The sequence below is a fragment of the Amborella trichopoda genome, chromosome 1 (genome assembly GCF_054954075.1).
Source record: "Amborella trichopoda isolate Santa Cruz 75 chromosome 1, AtrichopodaSantaCruz75HAP2 v2.0, whole genome shotgun sequence".
Classification (NCBI taxonomy): domain Eukaryota; kingdom Viridiplantae; phylum Streptophyta; class Magnoliopsida; order Amborellales; family Amborellaceae; genus Amborella; species Amborella trichopoda.
Genome location: NC_142336.1, coordinates 4,210,080 through 4,229,271, shown reverse-complemented (window position 1 = coordinate 4,229,271; position 19,192 = coordinate 4,210,080). Strand labels below are relative to the sequence as shown.

The following is a 19,192-nucleotide window of genomic DNA, read 5'->3' as shown; positions in this document are numbered from 1 at the left end:
AATTCTTGAAATTTTATAAACTTTAGGTGAAATCCTATGGTACTTCATCTATACCTCTTCACCGTCCAAAGTTCATCACACGGTCACAGTTGTCCGGTAGTATTTGAATTTTTATAATTATTGTATTAATTAGATTAGTCTAAATTTGAGGCGTATGTACATATGACCAAGTCGCACCAAAATAAAATATTAAAAAAATAATAGTGATAAAATAAAATGATGAAATTACCACTGAAATTTTATAAGGTATTTTGCATAATTTTTATCATTCAAATTCTTTGTTTTATATTTTATTCATGTGCATCTCACTAAAGCGCACACCCCTACAAAATTTCAGATCATTATGTTTTGTAAAAAAATTATTGAAATTCAAACACTATCAGACATTTGTGATGATGTAATAAACTTTAAACGGTGATAAGCCATACGTGAAGTACTGTAAAAACTTCACTTATAAACGTTTTGTAGTGTTTTTCATATATATATATATGGAAGATACTATAAAACGCCTATAGACGAAAATAAACATTGATTTTGCCTACCTCCATGACTGTCCAAAGTTCATCGCACGGTCACAATTGTCCAGTAATGTTTTATTTTTCATTTTGTTTATATACAAATTGAAATGACTTGAAAATTGGATCGTGTATTCATAAAAAATAGGGAAATATTCAAAAAATATAAAAAAAATATTTTACATAAAAAAAATTGGCCAAAATACTCTAAAAAAGTTTCAAGGGTATTTTGGTCAAATTCGTTTTTACGGATAATTTTCTTTTATATGTTTATTAGATGCGCCTCAGTAAGATGTACATACCTTTCAAATTTCAGATTATTCTGATTTGTAGAAAAAAATAAAAACTAAAACACTACCGAATAATCATGACCGCACGATGAAATTTGTATGATGATGAAGGTAGACGAAATCACAGTTCATTTTCGCCTACAGGTGTTGGAAAGACTTTTCCTCTATATATATATATATATATATATATATATATAATTGAACCAATAAAAAGTTCTACTCTGTCAAAAAATAAACCGAGATTTATAATGAAGATAGGATAGAATTTCATAAAGATAAACATAGAAAAGTATTAGGACATGGGAGAGAGAGTTTTATAATGATGATAGGTTAAAAACTTACAAATAAACAAAGAAATACAACACCAGTATTCGACAAAGACTTAGAAACTGGCTAAGGACCGGTTCGAGTAACCCGCAAACTGGCCGATTCAATGGGCCTAGCAAGGTAGGTGACATTTGATCCAAAAAGTATTAAAAAAAAATAAAAAATTTAAAAAACAAAAAATCATGAAAAACATATATAAAGCATAAGTAAGCAAGAGGAATAATCTTAAGTAAGCAAGAGGAATAATCTTATGAGACCCTCCCATACCCATGTACGTAGGACTCTAAAGGATTGCCATTAAATTTGATACAAATCTCTAAAAAAGTTATCACGTAGATGTAGAACTTGACTTTTCTAGAGATATGTGCCAAATTTAATGATGTGATCCTTTAAAGTCATACACACATAGATGTGAGAGGGTTTCATAAGATCATTACTCATTAAACAAAACAATGAAGTTGAAAAGTAGTGAAATAATTGATTTTAAAAAATTGATTTGTGAGCACGAATATTTTTGAATTTTTTTTATAAAGATGGGAAAACTTTAAGAATAAATATCTATGGCCAATACGCTTTCCAAGCTTTGTCAAAATGATAAAAGGCATTAAAAAACACATTACAAACAAATCCCTTATTTTTTGAGATTTTATTTAAACTTTTTTAATATTTTTATTTTAAAATACCCGATTGAACCACCAAAACCGGCGAAAAAATTGAATCGGCCAGTGCCCGGTTCTAGTTTGACCAGCCAGTTCCGAGTTGGACAGCCCTACTTTGCAAACATTGTACTACACAATCACAATTTATTTTGACTTTTAGTACAAGGTCAATATCATTTTTAGTTGTTGGATGTAGAATCAAGTAAACCGATGCACTACCGATAAAAGCTTTAGGTCCCATAACTTTTTTCTCGAACTTTGTAACACAAACCTAGCACCTGTTACCTGATTTGAAATCTGACTGCTAGGAACGACTATGACTACCTTGTAAAATAGGCAAATGGCCTTATATGGTCCACACTCATGAACATTTTGAGTAATGAGAATGTACAAGCCATTGTTGAACTTGCCATTAGCAAAGTAAATAATTACAAAGAACAGAAACCCATCCACAGATGAACTTACAAGCACAGAGTAGCAGGCCCAACAATAGCATGCATTTGAGAGTGAGAAGGTATTATGTTGAAAAATAGGACACTTACATTTGAGACAAATGGGTTCTCAGAAGAAAGAACGGAAATTTGGGAGAAAAATGCCATTAGCACCACAAAATAATAACAAAATCCCTGTGGCCAAGAGAGAGAGATGAATTTACATGCACATGGTAGCAGGTCTACAAAAACATGTACATAGAGAGAGAGATAGAGGAGCTCTACAACCGCATGATGGCCTGCATGTCTTCTAATGTAATCCCCTGCTTCGTCTTCTTACCCTCCAACTCAAATGCTCCCTTCGCCACTCTCCTCTTCTTCTCCTGCAACTCCACCATCCTCTCCTCAACACTCCCTCTCACGACCAACTTCACGACCACCACTTTCTCTCTCTGCCCAATCCTATGCACCCGGTCCATAGCTTGCTCCTCAACAGCCGGGTTCCACCATGGCTCCATCATATACACCCTCGACGCACTCACTAGGCTCACTCCAACCCCACCAGCTTTCAGACTAGCTAGCAAAACGACCCCCCCACCATGGGAACCAGAACCACTCAGCCCAAATTCACGAACCACCGCTCCTCTTTTCTTAGCCGACATTGTCCCATCCAGTCTCATGACCTCAAACCCAGCCTCGCGAATTGGGCCTACTAGTCGGTTCAGCATTGAGGTGAACTGAGAGAAAACGACCGACTTGCCCGATGGGTTATTGGGTCTCGAAGAAACCAAGAGTTTAATGAGGGTGGCGGTCTTGGAGCTGAGGTTTTTTGTGACAGAGGGGTCGGGGGGTGGTGCTTGGGGGGGTTGGGGGAGAGAGAAGAGGTCAGAGTTTGAGAGAGGGGTTCGACAAATGGGGCATCGTGGGTTAGTGGGGTGGTGGCGGAGAGACGTGAGGATGCAGGGACGGCAGAAGAGGTGGGTGCAGCGAGTGATGGTGGGGTGGGCATCAGCTATGGGTGAGAGGCAGATGGGGCAGTCAAGATCATGCCACTCTTCCTCTTGGAGACGGGCAAGCACCTGGTTCAGCAGCTCGGGGTTGGTGGATAGATCTGCATGGCCACCACAATGGTCAGTGCTTCAGGCTTGAGGAATCTGTATGTGTGTGTGTATCTGAGAGAGAAAGATCCTACATGCATTTGTGTACGAGAGATAGAGCTCCTGCACCTACACACGTGTGAGTGAGGGAGCATTTTTAGCATAATAGCTATGTTACATAGTATTCTTCCGTTTGGGTGCCAGACCTGTACCGGGCACGTAGCGACACATATACCCACACATTCTTCTTCTTGTTTGTTCATAATTGATTACATCATTTGAGAGACTTGATTTTTTATTTTTGAGAGACATGAATTTTAAAAATGTCCAAACTTGGAAAATATACGGATTCAGCCAATTAATGAGTAATAGATTACTTGTTGCTACTCATCGTGAAACGGAAAATTAGCAAGCCATTGTTGAATTTGGTTCTCTTTAAAATATACCCATCGGATCCTCTTCTTTATGGTATGAAAAATCCAAGACATCATACTTGTGTTTGCTCGAAGGAGACGGCAAGGGTTTGATGGCATTCAAGAAAAAGAAAAAGGGAAAAATATACTAGAGAGCAACGGATGCTGACAAATTCCTTTAGGAGATGGTACAAACCGGTATGGCATGATTGCCCTCACTTTCCTAATCTTTGGGGTATGAGGGTTTATCGTGGATCATCATCATCGTCAAAGCTTTTTCCCAACTAATTGGGGTTGGCTAGGGTTTATCTTTGATGCAGTGATGAAAAAAAAGTGAGGCGTGATTGCCTCAGTTTACTGCAAGAAAATTGGTGTTGCAAAGCCATCCTTTGAACTCCATGCCTACAAGACAGAAGAAGATCGAAATAGTTTGACAAGGTTGAGGTGTCTAGGTTTACCTTGGACCATAATCATCGTCAAAGCCTTTTCCCAACTAATTGGCTAGGGTTTATCTTGGATGCAATGATAGAAAAAAAGTGAGGCATGATTGCCTCAGTTTACTACAAGAAAATTGGTGTTGCAAAGCCATCCTTTTGACTCCATGACTACAAGACAGAAGAAGATCGGAATCGTTTGACAAGGTTGAGGTGTTCGGGTTTACCTTGGATACAGTGATGCCATAGCTTAATGTGTCTTGTCATGGAAGACAATACTAACAGTTATCTAAATGGCATTGAAGTAGGTAAGTCCCTTAACCTAAAAGCATTCATACACTATAAAACCCAAAGCCAAATAAACTCATTGAAGGCTGAAAGTAATAGGCTTAGATACTATAGTAGAGTCCACCGTTGCCATCTACCATCTAGGAATTTACAAAGGCAACAGCCTGGGATTTGGCATTTGATTATACAATGAAGGCACAGAAAGGATTCAAAATATATCTTGAATTGCCATACTATCATAAAAGGTACATAGTGCAAGAAGAAAATCACTGAATAAGTTAGATTGCATGAGCTATATTTGGTATATTGATGTGATCAAATAGATAAGTCCTCCGTCTAAGCATCTGGCCATGGTTCGATCATAAAGACCCTCAATCATTTGATGATGCTTTTACATTGAGCTCCAAGGGAGTGTTGACCAGATGGGTATGAGAAGGAATATCATGAAATTTAGTTATGTTTTATGGTACAAATCCCCTTAAATGATCCAGTAATCTCAAGTCCCAGGATATGAGTGTCTCATAACTTTCAATTTTGGCAACATATCAATACATTCCGCTCCAAGGGAGTGTTGACCAGATGGGCATGAGAAGGAATATCACGCAATTTAGTTATGTTTTATGGTACAAATCCCCTTAAATGATCCAGTAATCTCAAGTCCCAGGACATGAGTGTCTCATATTTTTCAATTTTGGCAATATATCAGTACATGATGAAGCTGAAGTGTCAGTAATCCATAATATCATCCACATAAAAGAAATACAACTAACACCATATAAGAGAAATCCATAATTACACTATTTAAGCCCTCCTAAAGCACAATGCTAAAAAATATCTCATACTTACCCCTAAGAGCATGTTCACACCATAGACAGCTATCACCTATCTTTAGTGTCTACACTAAGACTAATCAAACAAAGACTGCCAAAGAACAGCAGCCGATCATAGAACTCAAACTGTGACAAATATTTGATAAAAAATGGAACATTCATAAAGAAATAAGTATGAATCATATTAAAAAAAAAACAGACAAACAAACAAGTTGAGTCATAAACAAAGAGGCTTTAGACCCCGTTCGAAGGACCATTATTTATTAATAATTAAACACATGTACTTCCCGCCCTGTTGGAGTATAAATGCATGAATAATACAAAAATACAAGTATGAATCATAAACAAAGAGGCTTTGGCCCCATTTGGAAGGACCATTTATTATCAATTTGGGGGGTACGTGTACCCCCCATGCATTTAGGAGTGCAGGAGAAAACAGTTTCGAATGCTCTACTATTCAAGGGTACAGTCTTCCAATACCCTGCTTATTAAGAAAAGCTGCTAAATGCCAACGACTCCATGACAAGAAACTGCTTTTTACATATCTTCAAATAACTTCATTCTTTAATGTAGTTACTGACCTTCCAAATATTTTGCTAGATTTTTTTTAACCTTTGGTACTTTACAGTTTTATATTTTTCTTTTATAAAGTACTCAATGGACTACTACTCCCCCCCTCCCCCCCCCCCCCGATAAAGTACTCAATGGACTACTACTCCCCCCCTCCCCCCCCCCCGAAAAAAAGTACTCAATGAATTTATTTTGTTTCCAGATTTTTCTTCCATCTCTTTTTCCCCAATATTCTTTCAAAATCATACCCCAGCAAAAAAAAGACATTGACAATCATTTTGACTATTTAACTAATTACAATTTTATTAAAATAAATAATCATTATTACACAAACTAGAAAATTTTTAAATGTATTAAATATGGAGTGGAGTATTTCAGATAAATAAAGAGGTTTTGTCCCCATTTGCAATGACCATTTATAAGTCCATATACTCTCTGGACATTCAGGAGGGCGAAGTAAACGATTTGGTACATTCTACTACTAAAAGGTATGGGTCTTTCAATTCACACCTATTGAGAAAAAAACTGCCAAAATGCTTAAAATTCAATAAAAAGAAACCTATTTTTCACATATTTTCAAATAACTATTATTTAATGGAGTTCCTAGGTCAGCATTAAGCCCATATGTGAAAATATTTTCACATATTTTCAGGGATAAGCGTTGAGCCCGTTTCTCTTTTTTTTTGGGTTATATACGAGTTAACTAGGTATCTACAAGATGATGTCTCATGGTATATGTTATTGTGTTTGTGGATGACATAGTTTTGATTAATGAGACTAGAGACGATGTAAAAGCAAAGTTAGAATCTAAAGATATTTAAAATTTGCCGGACTAAGCCAAAATATAGTAATAATAAGAGCATAAATAAGAAATTAATTAAGATTAAAGACAAAAAAGTACCTAAAAGAAATTATTTTTGATATCTTGGGACAATAATCCATGAGAAAGGAGAGGTTAACGAAGATGTTGCTTATAAAATTAGAGACGGACGGATGAAGTGAAGATGTGTTACTAAAGTCTTATGTGATCGTCGCATACCAATAACACTAAAAGGAAAGTTCTATAGGACGGCTATAAGACCAGCTATATTTTACGGGATGGAATGTTGGGCAGTCAAGGACCAACATATCTGTAGAATGACTGCAGCTGAGATGAGGATGTTAAGATGGATGAGTGGCAAGATAGGGAAGGATAGAATTCGAAATGAATGCATTAGAGGGAACTTAGAGGTAGCTCTCATAGGTGATAAAAATAAGGGGAAAGTAGACTTGGATAGTTTGGCCATGTGCAATGTCGACCTAGAGCAACACCAGTTAGGAGGGGTGATTTGATTCAAGTGGAAGATGCTAAAAGGGCAAGGGAAGGTCCCAAAGGACATAGAAGTAGTAAGAAAAGATACAATGACTTGTGGCCTGACTGATGATATGGCATTGATAGAGCAGAGTGGTAGAACAAGATTCGTGTAACTAACTATGTTCAAGTATAAGGCTCTAAAAGGGTAAGGGAAGGCCCCAAAGGACATGGATGAAAATATTAGAAAAATATATGGTGACTCATAGTCAAACATTGATAGAGTGGAATGACAGAACAAGATTCGTATAGCTAACCCCAAATAGTTGAGATAAAGCACAAACGATGATGATGATGATGATTTAGTGGAGTTCTGGACCTTCCAAATGAGGGGCCTTTTAAACAACTTACATGAAGGTGTGGGGATGTCTAGGTTTGTTTAGAAGTTCCTAGTAAAGTTTGAAAAGAGGTTGAAAGAAAATATAGAAAATATAAAACATCAAAGAAAAAAAGGATCAAGAAATTGGAGAGACCCAAGATTAAGAGATTGTCTAGAAACCAAAATGAAATTGAAGCCCAGTAAAATAAAGAATCTAGCAAGCACATGCGATGGCTACAAATATTATTTAACTATGTATGTTTTCTCCTAATACAACGTTGCAATACCTTAAGAAAAAGTAAATGGGAACTATGGGCGGTCAGCATTCCTTTTTCTATTGAAAAGTATAAAATGTGCTTTCATATACAAAAGGGCATAAATCAAGGGCTATTGAAGAAACTGAAGCAATCGCAAAAGCAAACAGTTTGCAAATCAGATGCATTAAATTATTTAATTAATTTTCGAGGTTCCTCCAAGTGGGTTATTGCTTCTAGAACGTTTTGATACATAATAAGATATTAAGTGGAAGGAACACAATGCAAATTATCATAGTGGGTTATAAGTTTTTGTTGCACTTAAAGTTTTTGCAGAAATTGTTACCACAACGCCATTTATCACGTCTCATAAGATGTTAATGGAAAATTGAAAGAATGAATAACATTTTGTAAGTTTTCAATGGAATTGAGAGAAAGAATAAAGAATCATTTCTAAATTCCATGTGTTACTCAGCGATCTAATGCTTGAAACAATAGAGAACATACAGATAGCAAACTATGTAGAACACGAAAAGGCTTGTAATAAAACAAAGAAAGAATTTCAATTTAGAATCAACTATCAAAAAAGAAAAAAGTTCATTTATATCAATGAAAGGTCCTTAGTTTTAAATGGAGAATATCAATGGAAAATATCTAAATATAAGGGAACTTTTCATACCAGGAAATTGATTTTGTAAGTACAAAATTTGAAAGAGAAAAAATTTCAGACAAGATGGTACAAATTGAGCAGATCTATAAACACTTGAAAATATATAGTTCAGATAATATGTTACAAGCGCTATTTTTTGGACTTGAAATTCTATTTTTCTTCCTATCAATACATCTCGATGTGGAGATGATCAAGTAGAAGGCTTTCCAACTTCGGAACATTATAAGGTTGTGACCTTATATAAACTTTTTCCACCATAATTACGTTGACAAGCAAAACATAGGATAGTTCTCTTGCATACATTCATAGTCAAATCTGATTTGAAGGATGACACTTAAGTGGGGTGTCTATTGCTTTCAGGGATGTTTTTTTGTTATCCCAAAGCATGAAAGCATGGATTACAATCCAAAGTTTCACAAGTTCAACACTTGCTTTGTAGATTAACAATCACATGAAAAAGTTTCTGCCCTAATACCATGTGAAAATTGTAACTCCAAAAGAATATCTTTATTACTTCAGAATACAGGACCATTAACTTATACAAAACTTCTAAATGGGCAAACGAACTATTAAGATCTTGGTAGATTAATGAAAGGAAAAGCAGAAAAGTATCTCCCATACTCTAGCACTACTAAAATGATCCTAAATCAAAGCTGAATAATTCTTATAGCATTAAACCAAAAAGAATATGGCAATTAATTAACAAGAAATGATACCCAAGACCCAAAGGACCTCAGTAACTCGGACAATGAACCAACACAGCCCTATTCATACCAAGAGACTAAAAGTTTATGACACAATATATATAACGACAATAACTCCTTCCATGACCCAAGGGACCGCACTAATAGAAACAAAATTAAGAAATTGTAACAAGATAGGAAAGTGTATATCGCATATGACAAGATAGGAAGGTGTATATTACACCATTGTATTATTATTATATAGACAATGAAAGAACCACCACAAGATCAATGTGGGGCATAATTATTTTATCAAAGAGTTCCTCTCTCTCTCTCTAAAATTCTTCATGGTATCAAAGCAGCACCGATCCTCTTAGTCTTTTAGCTAGAAGTAGTTTCTCAATCCAAAACAAGCAGAAACCTCATCTTAAGTCACCGTACCTCAATCTTTTTCCCTTCCTCTTTTTTATTTTTATAAACCTTGTTTTCCTCTCACCTCTTTAATTTCAACTCACCTTGTTACCAATCTGTTGGCTTGCATATGTGAACCGTGCCTTGGAGGCAAGTCTCAAAGTTGCACGATCCATTGAGAGAGACAAGTAGAATTAAAAACCACCACTAACATATTCGATAAAACCACCATCTTATTTTCTCTTCCATCAAGCCCTATTTGCTTCTTTGCTTCCATTGTATTTTCTCTTCCATCATATTTCCCCTTCCAACAAGCCATAAACCACCATCGTAATTTTTTTCCGCCATCCATTATCTCTCTCTCTAAAACCATAAAGCTGGTGATCGGTATCTGATCTTAGCGATCCAATGGGTACTTTATCCTCAATAACCAAATATCCATAACCCTCCAACCTTAACATAGGAAATTTTGTGTCGATCAAATTGACAAAAAACAACTATCTGTTATGGGAAACCCAAATACTATCACTGATTGAGAGTCAAGAACTTTCTGGATTTATTAATGGTGATTGCCCTACACCAATTCAAAAGATTTCCTCTCCTGATAGTAATAGTGAAATCGAAAACCCAGACAACAAATTGTGGCTAAAGTCCGACCGGCTACTTAAAGCTTGGATCATAGGGACACTGTCAGAAGAGTGTCTCAGTCTTGTGGTTGGCCTTACGACTTCTACAAAAGTATGGAAAGTTTTGAACAATGCCTATGCAGGTTATTCTCAAGCTAGGGAGTTTCAACTTACCCAACAACTCCAACTATGCAAGAAAGGGAATCAGAATACGTATATAGATTCAAGAGTGTTTGTGATAATTTGGCTACTATTAGCAAACTTGTACGAGATGAAAATAAGGTATTTTGGCTTCTTAATGGACTTGGTCCAAAACATGCGAGTTTTGCTACCACTATGCTTAAGCCGTCGATTCGTTCCTATTCTGAAATTATACCACTTCTTCAAAGTCATGAGATTACAAATCAGTCTCATGTCTTTAAAGAATACTCATATCCAAATCAGAATATGGCTCTTACTGGACAACAAAGGAATTTTGGATCTAACAGAGGTAGTAGAAATTACAGAGGTAGAGGCATACACAACTTTGGTGGTCAACAGGTTTTAAAATCTTGAGGGCATGGATTTCTTCAAACATGCCAGAACAATAATGTGGGACATGGTGTGCCTTAGAGAAACCAAGAAAGTGTGGTACACCTATGCAGCACGTGAATCAAAGGTTTCAACATGAATCACAGATACGACAACCAGCTCAGACACTTCAAGAAAAGTGTCAAAATTGTGAAAAATTTGGACATATTGCATTAAAGTGATGGCTCTAATTCAATCATATATACCAAGAAAAAGACATTCTTTAAGCTCTTGTTGCAATGACTATAGCAAAGTCCCAAGACTCGGAATGGTTCCCAGACACTGGTGCCTCAACTCATATGACAAGAGACCCAGGTAAACTGCAAAACCTTCGCCCTTATATTGGTAGAGATACAATCATGGTTGATAATGGTGAGCAATTGACTATTTCACATGTTGGTAATGCAAATATTAATGTTGGGTCTGAAAATTTTAATAGTTCTAATATTATTTTGGTGCCAGAGATGAAAAGGAGTTTACCATTTGTTAGCCAATTTACAAAATATTTTCTTGTATTTTTTAGTTCTCATCAGATGATTTTCAGATTAAGGAAATGAGCACAGGGAGAACTCTAACTAGTGGGAGTAGCAAGGGTGGACTTTATGTACTTGAGGATGTGAAGGAAGCTTTATTTTCTAATCGAAATAATAGAACATCTGAAAATGTGTGGCATCAACAACTCGGACATCCTCAAAATACAGTAGTCCATTCCTTAGAATCTAAACAGTTGATTAATGTTGATGCATGGAATAAATCTCATTATATTTGTGCTAGTTGACAGATGGGAAAAAGTTGTAAACTCCTGTTTAGTAGTACTGATAAGACCTCTACAAAACCTCTTTTTAAAATTCATTCAGATTTATGGGGTCCTGCTCCAGTTTTATCCAATCAGAGTTATCACTTTTATGTGGTGTTTGTGGATGAATATACTCGTTTTTCTTGGATTTAATCCTTTGAAAAGAAAATCTGACTTTTTCTCTGCATTTGTGAAATTTTATCATATGGTTGAAAGGAGATTTGATAAACGATTTCGAATTCTAATTTTTCAATGTGATGGAAGTGGCGAATTTGCTAAGAAAGAATTCATTGCTCATCTTACTGAGAATGGAATTGTGCAACAGATATCATGTCTGGGAACCCCTGAACAAAATGGAAAAGCATAAATGAAACATAGAAATATTGTAGAATTGGGTCTTACAACGATGTTTCATACAAGAATTCCTAAACGGCTTTGGGTTGAAGTTTTCTATACCCTAATCTTTGTAATAAATAGGATTCCCTTAGCTAATTTGCAAATGGATTCACCATATTCTTTGTTATTTGGCCGCTTGCCAGATTATTCTTCACTCCGGGTTTTTGGTTGTCGGTGCTTTCCATACCTTCGAGACTATGCTGCAAATAAATTCTATCATCATTCTCTTCCATGTGTATTTTTGGGTTACAATATTCAACATAAGGATTATATATGTCTGAATCCACCCTCAGGGAGAGTCTATATCTCTAGACATGTTGTATTTGACGAAAATATATATCCTTATGCTAACCCCAATTCTTTGTTTGATAGTGCTCAGGTTCAGAGGGAGCTGTCCACCTATGCAGAATGGTCAGAGTATTATGAGCCTGACACACAAACTCCTTCCTCTTCTAATTCATCACCTTCACATAAACCACCCATATAGGATTCCCTTGATGTATTTGGTCCCTCAGGTATTGCTTTGCCTATCACCAATAATAGCACTACAACTTCTCTTATAGAAGAAGATGTCACCACTGCAACATCAATCTAAGATGTTCAAGATGATACAACACAATCAGGGTGATGAAAATGTTGCCACTCAACAAACCAACCAATCTAATTTTTTACTGGACTCTAGGCATTCTCGTCATCAAATGATCACAAGATCTCAAGATGGTACTCGAAGACCTCGAATTCTCTCATTCAGGGCAACTATTTCAAGTGCTCCTACTTTTGAAGCAAATCCCTTTTGAACCTAAATCCATTAAGTCTGCCTTGGTCATCCGGGTTGGCATCATGCAATGGAAGAGGAAATTGGAGCCCCACATGTTAACTCAACTTGGGAGCTAGTTCTATGTCTTTCAGGTATGAATATTATTAATTGTCGTTGGGTTTATAAGACTAAATTAAAGTCTGATGGTAGTCTAGAGAGACTTAAGGCCAGACTAGTTGCTAAAAGATACAATCAGATTGCTGGAATTGATTTCTCTGAAACATTCAGTCATGTTATTAAGCCTGCTAGTATTCAGATTGTACTCACTGTAGCTATTGTGCGGCACTGGCCTATCAAACAGCTTGATGTGAAAAATGCTTTCATGCATGGCTTTCTTAAAGCACCTGTATTTATAGAACAACCTTTTGGATTTGTGAGCTCAAAATATCTTAATCATGTCTACAAATTAAAAAGAGCTTTATATGACCTCAAGCAAGCACCACGAGCCTGGTTTGATCAATTTAGTTCCTATTTATTAACATTGGGGTTTTATTGCAGCATTGCTAATTCATCTCAATTTGTTTCTCGCACTACTCAAGGCACTATTATCCTTCTCCTGTATGTTGATGATATTATTGTTACTGGTGATACTTCAGATCTTTTAAAATGGTTAATTTCCCAACTTGGAAGGGAATTTGCAATAAAAGATCTTGAGCCTCTTCACTACTTTCTTGGCATAGAGGTATCTTATTTTTCAAATGGAATTTTTTTATCGCAAAGCAAATATGCTCGGGATCTTCATGATCGTGCTCAGATGCTCAGTGCCAAACCTATTTCAATACCAATGATAATGAAAAATAATATTCATGGGAATTCTGATCCATCACTTTATCGGAGGATTGTTGGTGCACTCCAATACACCATAACACGGCCAAACCTTTCGTATAGTGTTAATACAGTGTGTCAATTTATGCATGCTCCTACAATTGCTCATTTTCAAGCAGTTAAGTGAATTCTCCAATGGTACACAATCATGTGGTATAAGAATCTTGTCTGCTAGTTCCCTTGAGTTATATGCCTTTTTTGATGCAGATTAAGCCGGGTGCTCAACCACTCGTCGTTCAACCACTGGTTTCTGCACCTATCTTGGTTCCAATTGCATATCTTGGAGTGCTAAGAAACAGTCTATGGCATCCACTACTAGCTCGACTATGGCTCGTTCCATTGCTGAAGCTGAATACCGATCTATGGCATCCACTACTGCAGAATTGACATGGCTTTCTTTTATTCTTCGGGATATTGAGTTGCATCTTCCTCAGCCACCAACACTTCTTTGTGACAATATTAGTGCTCTCTACATGACAGCTAATCATGTTTTTCATGTACGGACAAAGCACATCGAGTTAGACTATCATTTTATGCATGAAAAGGTTGCTCTTGGATTACTTATCACTCATTTCGTTTCCTTTCACAATCAACTAGCTGATATCTTCACCAAGCCTTTGCCACAAGATGTTTTTCGAGATCTTTGCTTCAAACTCAAGCTTCAAATGCCTCCCCAACCGAGTTTGAGGACGAGTAATAGAAACAAAATTCAAAAATTGTAACAAGATAGGAAAGTGTATATTCCATATGAGATGATACGAAAGTGTATAATTGCATATGACAAGATAGGAAGGTGTATATTACACCGTTGTATTATTATTATATATAAAATGAAAGAACCACCACAAGATCAATGTGGTCATAATTATTTTCTCAAGAGTTCCTCTCTCTCTCTCTCTCTCTCTCTCTCTCTCTAAATTCTTCACTCACCAACTCGAACAACGAACCAACACAATCCTAATTCAAGCATTATTTTCCAAGCTTAAACATGTCCACTATAGGATACACTAATTCCTTCATAATATTTTTCCTTGACACCTTGTTGTTACCTTGGCACTTTGGACAATTAATATGGCTAGTCCCCTTCGGGACAAGAAGAATCCTGAAGCAGCCACCAGCACGTTCGACCTTCTTCAAGGTCTAACAACGAACCAACACAACTATTCATATCAAGAGATTAAAAGTTGACGACACAAGACATGACAACAATAAGCTCCTTCCACGACCCAAAGGACCTCACCAACTCAAACAACTAATCAACACAACCCCTATTCAAGCAGTATTTGCCAAGCTTACACATGTCCAGTATAGGATACACCAATTCCTTCAGAATATTTTTCCTTGACACCTTGTTGTTACCTTGGCACTTTGGACAATTAATATGGATAGTGCCCTTAGGGACATGAAGAAACCTAAAGCAGCCACCAGCGCGTTTGACCTTCTTCAAGGGTACACGTTTGACCTTCTTCAAGGGTGATATCTCCGCATTCATCATGTAGGGAGCTTCCAAAATGTCCTAGTAGATCTCTATCACCATCTCACCTCCTACTCAATCACTACCATAGATTAATTTTCTTCTACCTTTAAGCTCCAATCTATGCCTCCAACAAGATTAATGCTATTATTTAACTAGCATACAAGTTCCATTTCAATATTTTTGAATACTTCGCTCGTTAGGACCATCATTAACTGATAAATAGTTTCATTAACAAAATGGAACACTAAACTTCTTTCCTAAACAACACGATTGAGATATCACTGATATGCCTCTATCTAACAAATCATTTTCATCATCAAACCAACAGACACTTCAACAATTAAAAGCAGTGGCATTTGAATGACAAATGGCAAATTGGATTGGTTCCTAGTACTTACAGATGATGGCTATCAATTGAAGTCTTTGAGAAACACAGACTATTTCTGTTATGGTAAAATCACAACAAATGAGAAGGCTACTCCATTAAAGACATTGAAAAGTGACAGCTATTTTATTATGGAACAACCAACCAACACAAGATATCCATCTCTGAGCAGTAGGAGTTATCTTTGTCCTTTATATGCAGATTGATATCTTACTTTGCTTGATTTCACCATAATAATAAATAGTGTATTTACTTTGTTGAACCCAATGAGATTGTAAGTAGAGTGATCGTAGTTACATATTAAATGGAAAACAAGAAAAGCATGAGGTCACAAGGCAAGATCAGATGAAAATAAAAACTAAAGCAACAGGTCACAAAGTAAAGATATTTCAGAAAGAATGTCCACATAAATGACATCTTCAAGAAAAGAAGCTATAACAATATCAAGAAAGAACATGATTGGGCAAACATTACCTGAAAAATCATTGGATGGAAGAAGGCGTGTAATATCCGAAGGACACAGGGTTGAATCATCACAAATCTGGCGCAGTCGCAGAATGATATGAAGCACAGTGGAGTAATTGCGCACGGCACTGCCAGAATCGATATATTCTGAAACAACATTTTTAGCATTTGTTTCCATTTGTTCATACAGCATGCGCTCCTCTGCAGAAAGCTCCACAAAATGAATTTCAACAGTTTTTGGCGGCAATCCAACCAAGCTTTTCCTATCATCTTGCACATCTTTTGTCCTCCTCAGAGAAATGGTTCCCATCAAGGCCTAGAGCATAATAATCATGGATTAAACAATAACTTTAAACAAACGGATGCACACACAAAGAGGGCCAGATTATTGAATATGAGAGAGAGAGAGAGAGAGAGAGAGAGAGAGAGTAGTTTTTGAGCTGTATCTTACCCGCAAACGCATGAGGCCACTTGAACTCCCTTGGCCAAGTGAACGCTGCATTAAGCTTTGCCAATAACTTTTGATTGAGAAGGGTTGGAACCTCAAAAACGCCATGAGTGAGAACAAATCAAACGAATTATTTTGAATAGGCGTCCCAGTAACCGCCCACCTCCTCTTTGCATTTAGAGCTATTGCCGCCTTAGACTGTTTGGCTGATGCATTCTTCACAAGGTGGGCCTCATCCAAAATCACTCTCAACCACTCTATCTCCTTAATAGGTGAATCAGGACAATCAAATTCAGCAGCAAGGGTACTATATGTCGTCAATACAAGATCAAACTTTCGAAGCTCCTTTGCTTTGTTGGTCCTCTCTCCATGGTACAAATACACCTTCAAACTACCATGTTTAGTATGCTCTTCCAACTGTGAAATCCATGTAGAAATCACTGAAGGGGGGCAGACAACCAGAGTGGTCTTTGGCCCCGACAAACTAGGACCTTCATAGACTACATTGTCCGTAAATTCTTTAACAGCCCCACTATCATTTTTCCTTTTTTTGCGAGAATTCGAATTGGAATTTTCCTTCAAATTATTGGTTCTCTTGGATTTTTTCCCAACTGATCTAGAACCAGGATCCAGTTCAGAATTAGGATCAGAAATTGAATTCTTCCTTCTAGAATTAACTTTCTTGGACTTAGTAGTAACAACTTCAGAGGAACCATCCAATTCGGAATTCAAATTAGGGTTTGTATTCTTTGTGCTACAATGAACTTGGTCAGAGTTAATATTAACAGTTTCAGAAGAACCAGCCAATTCAGAATCAGCATTGATCAAATTTGGAACTACAACTGAACCGGGTTTGTTTATTGCAATCAACGCTAACAAAGTAACAGTTTTTCCCAACCCCATATCATCAGCAAATATACCACCCCGGATAGGCTCAGGTCTATCATATGTCTGGTAGTTTGTCAAAACATTGAAAAAGATCTTCTTTCCCCCAATTTCTCTCTCCTCCCAAAATGGGGGTAATTCCGAAGAATTCTCTCGATGAACCAACCAACCCAACCCTTCTTTTTGGTGGGGAAAAAGCTCAGAAACAATAGTCTCAGAGGGTTCGATCATTCTTACCTTCTTTTCGGTCTCCATTGATGAGAAAATCTCATCAATGCTTCGGGAATGTTCGCCTTTGCTTCTCTCTTGAACAACCACCGATTTAGAGAGAGAAAAACCAGCATCAGTACTTGAAATGAACTCCAAACCCGACTCCAAAATCTGAAGCCTCACAGCTTCCATTAACTCGAACCTTGCGAAAATGTGAACTTGACATGGCATTTTGTACAAGTTCCGAAGGCCTCGAGGGACTATCCCTTCAGCGGTGATAAAAGATTCATCAATGAGAGGAGAGAGAACTTTTGCAGAGTCCCTCTCTATGTAACCCACCTGTTGTCCTCTCATGTTGAGGACTTTAATGGCGTTTGGGTCATATGGGTTGAGGGGTTCTCTCACTAAACCCACCATTTCTCTGCCATTAATAGTGCCCGTGTAATGTTTCAGGCCCACTATGTTAACTATGACAAAACCCACCATGAAAGTTTCAGAGGTGGAGGCCATGCTTTCTAAGCCGTTCTCTTCGTCACAGTCCCCCATTAACAGAGAACGTTTTAACTAGAAAACTAGAGAGAGAGAGGGAAAGGGAGGGAGGAGTTCAAAACCTAGAGAGAGAGAGAGAGGGAGGCAATATAACCCAGAAAAAGAAGGGGAAAAGGGATGGGCTAAAACCCAGAGAGAGAGACAGAGAGAGAGGGAGGGGAGACTGTGAAAGGCAGAGACAGAGAGAAGAAAACTGTAAAAAGGCAAAGAGAAGAGAGAGACTGTAAAAAGGGTAAAAGAGAAAAAGGGAAAATGCAAGAACGGGAAGAGAGACTGTAAAAAGGGTAAAAGAGAAAAAGGAAAAATGCAAGAACGGGAAGAGAGAGACTGTAAAAAGGGTAAAAGAGAAAAAGGAAAAATGCAAAAACGGGAAGAGAGAGAGAGTAAAAAGGACAGGTGCGGGCTGATCGTTTTATAGGAGGAACCATAAAAAATTAAAAACTACCGTTAAATGACTAATTTCAAAAAAATTATTCAAAAAAAAAACCCAAAAAAAGAAAGTTCTTGACCGTTGGGATTTTACAGTTTTGGAGGTGCGATTTGCTTCACTCTCAGCATCAGCTTCCCAACCCGTTTCTCTGTTTTAAATTTATCAATCCTTTTATAAAAAACTATTTTCTCTCTCTAGAAGTATACAGTCCCAAACAATAAATAAGGATAGCCATTTGCGACCTTCCCTTCTCTCTCCTCTCTCTCTCTCTTCTCTCTCTACAAAACGTTTCCACTCTTTCAAGCCCTTCTTTCGTAGATAAAGCTCCAGGGTCCTAATTTAGGGGCGTCAACGGTTGGGGTGGGGGTTGGGTTGCAGCCACACCTGGACGACCCGGAAAAGATTTTGGGACCTAGACGCGACTAGATCACAAGTTACTAGACACGGACCTGATTGGACCTTGATCCGGACTTGGACCTAGACTCGGACCCAAACTCGATTGGACCTGCCCCAAAAATAAAAAACATATATTTAAATATATTTAAATGCTATATGAAATAGACCATTTACCTTGGTATACAATGAGACCATTTACGTTTCATAAGTGGAGATCACAATTACTTACAACTATCCGATGTGAAATCGGATAGCTTGGATGTGCCACAAAGTTTGAAAAAAAAAATTTGGACTTTGAACTTGATCAATAAAATAACTGCAACCACCCAATATCACATCTAGTGGTTAAGATCAATTGTGAAAACCTTGTACCGA

General features: G+C 37.1%; 1 protein-coding gene across 1 annotated transcript; it reads right to left on the bottom strand.

Moving 5' to 3' along the window:
• Positions 1-2,168: 2,168 nt before the first annotated feature.
• On the bottom strand, positions 2,169-18,714 carry LOC18427142 (DNA/RNA helicase protein). The gene is made up of 3 exons (XM_006836197.4): positions 16,351-18,714; positions 15,909-16,215; positions 2,169-3,333 (listed from the first exon to the last, which is right to left on the bottom strand). Exons 1-3 carry the CDS (start codon positions 17,986-17,988, stop codon positions 2,504-2,506), a joined length of 2,775 nt encoding a protein of 924 aa, XP_006836260.3. The 5' UTR covers positions 17,989-18,714; the 3' UTR covers positions 2,169-2,503.
• Between the last annotated feature and the right edge of the window lie 478 nt (positions 18,715-19,192).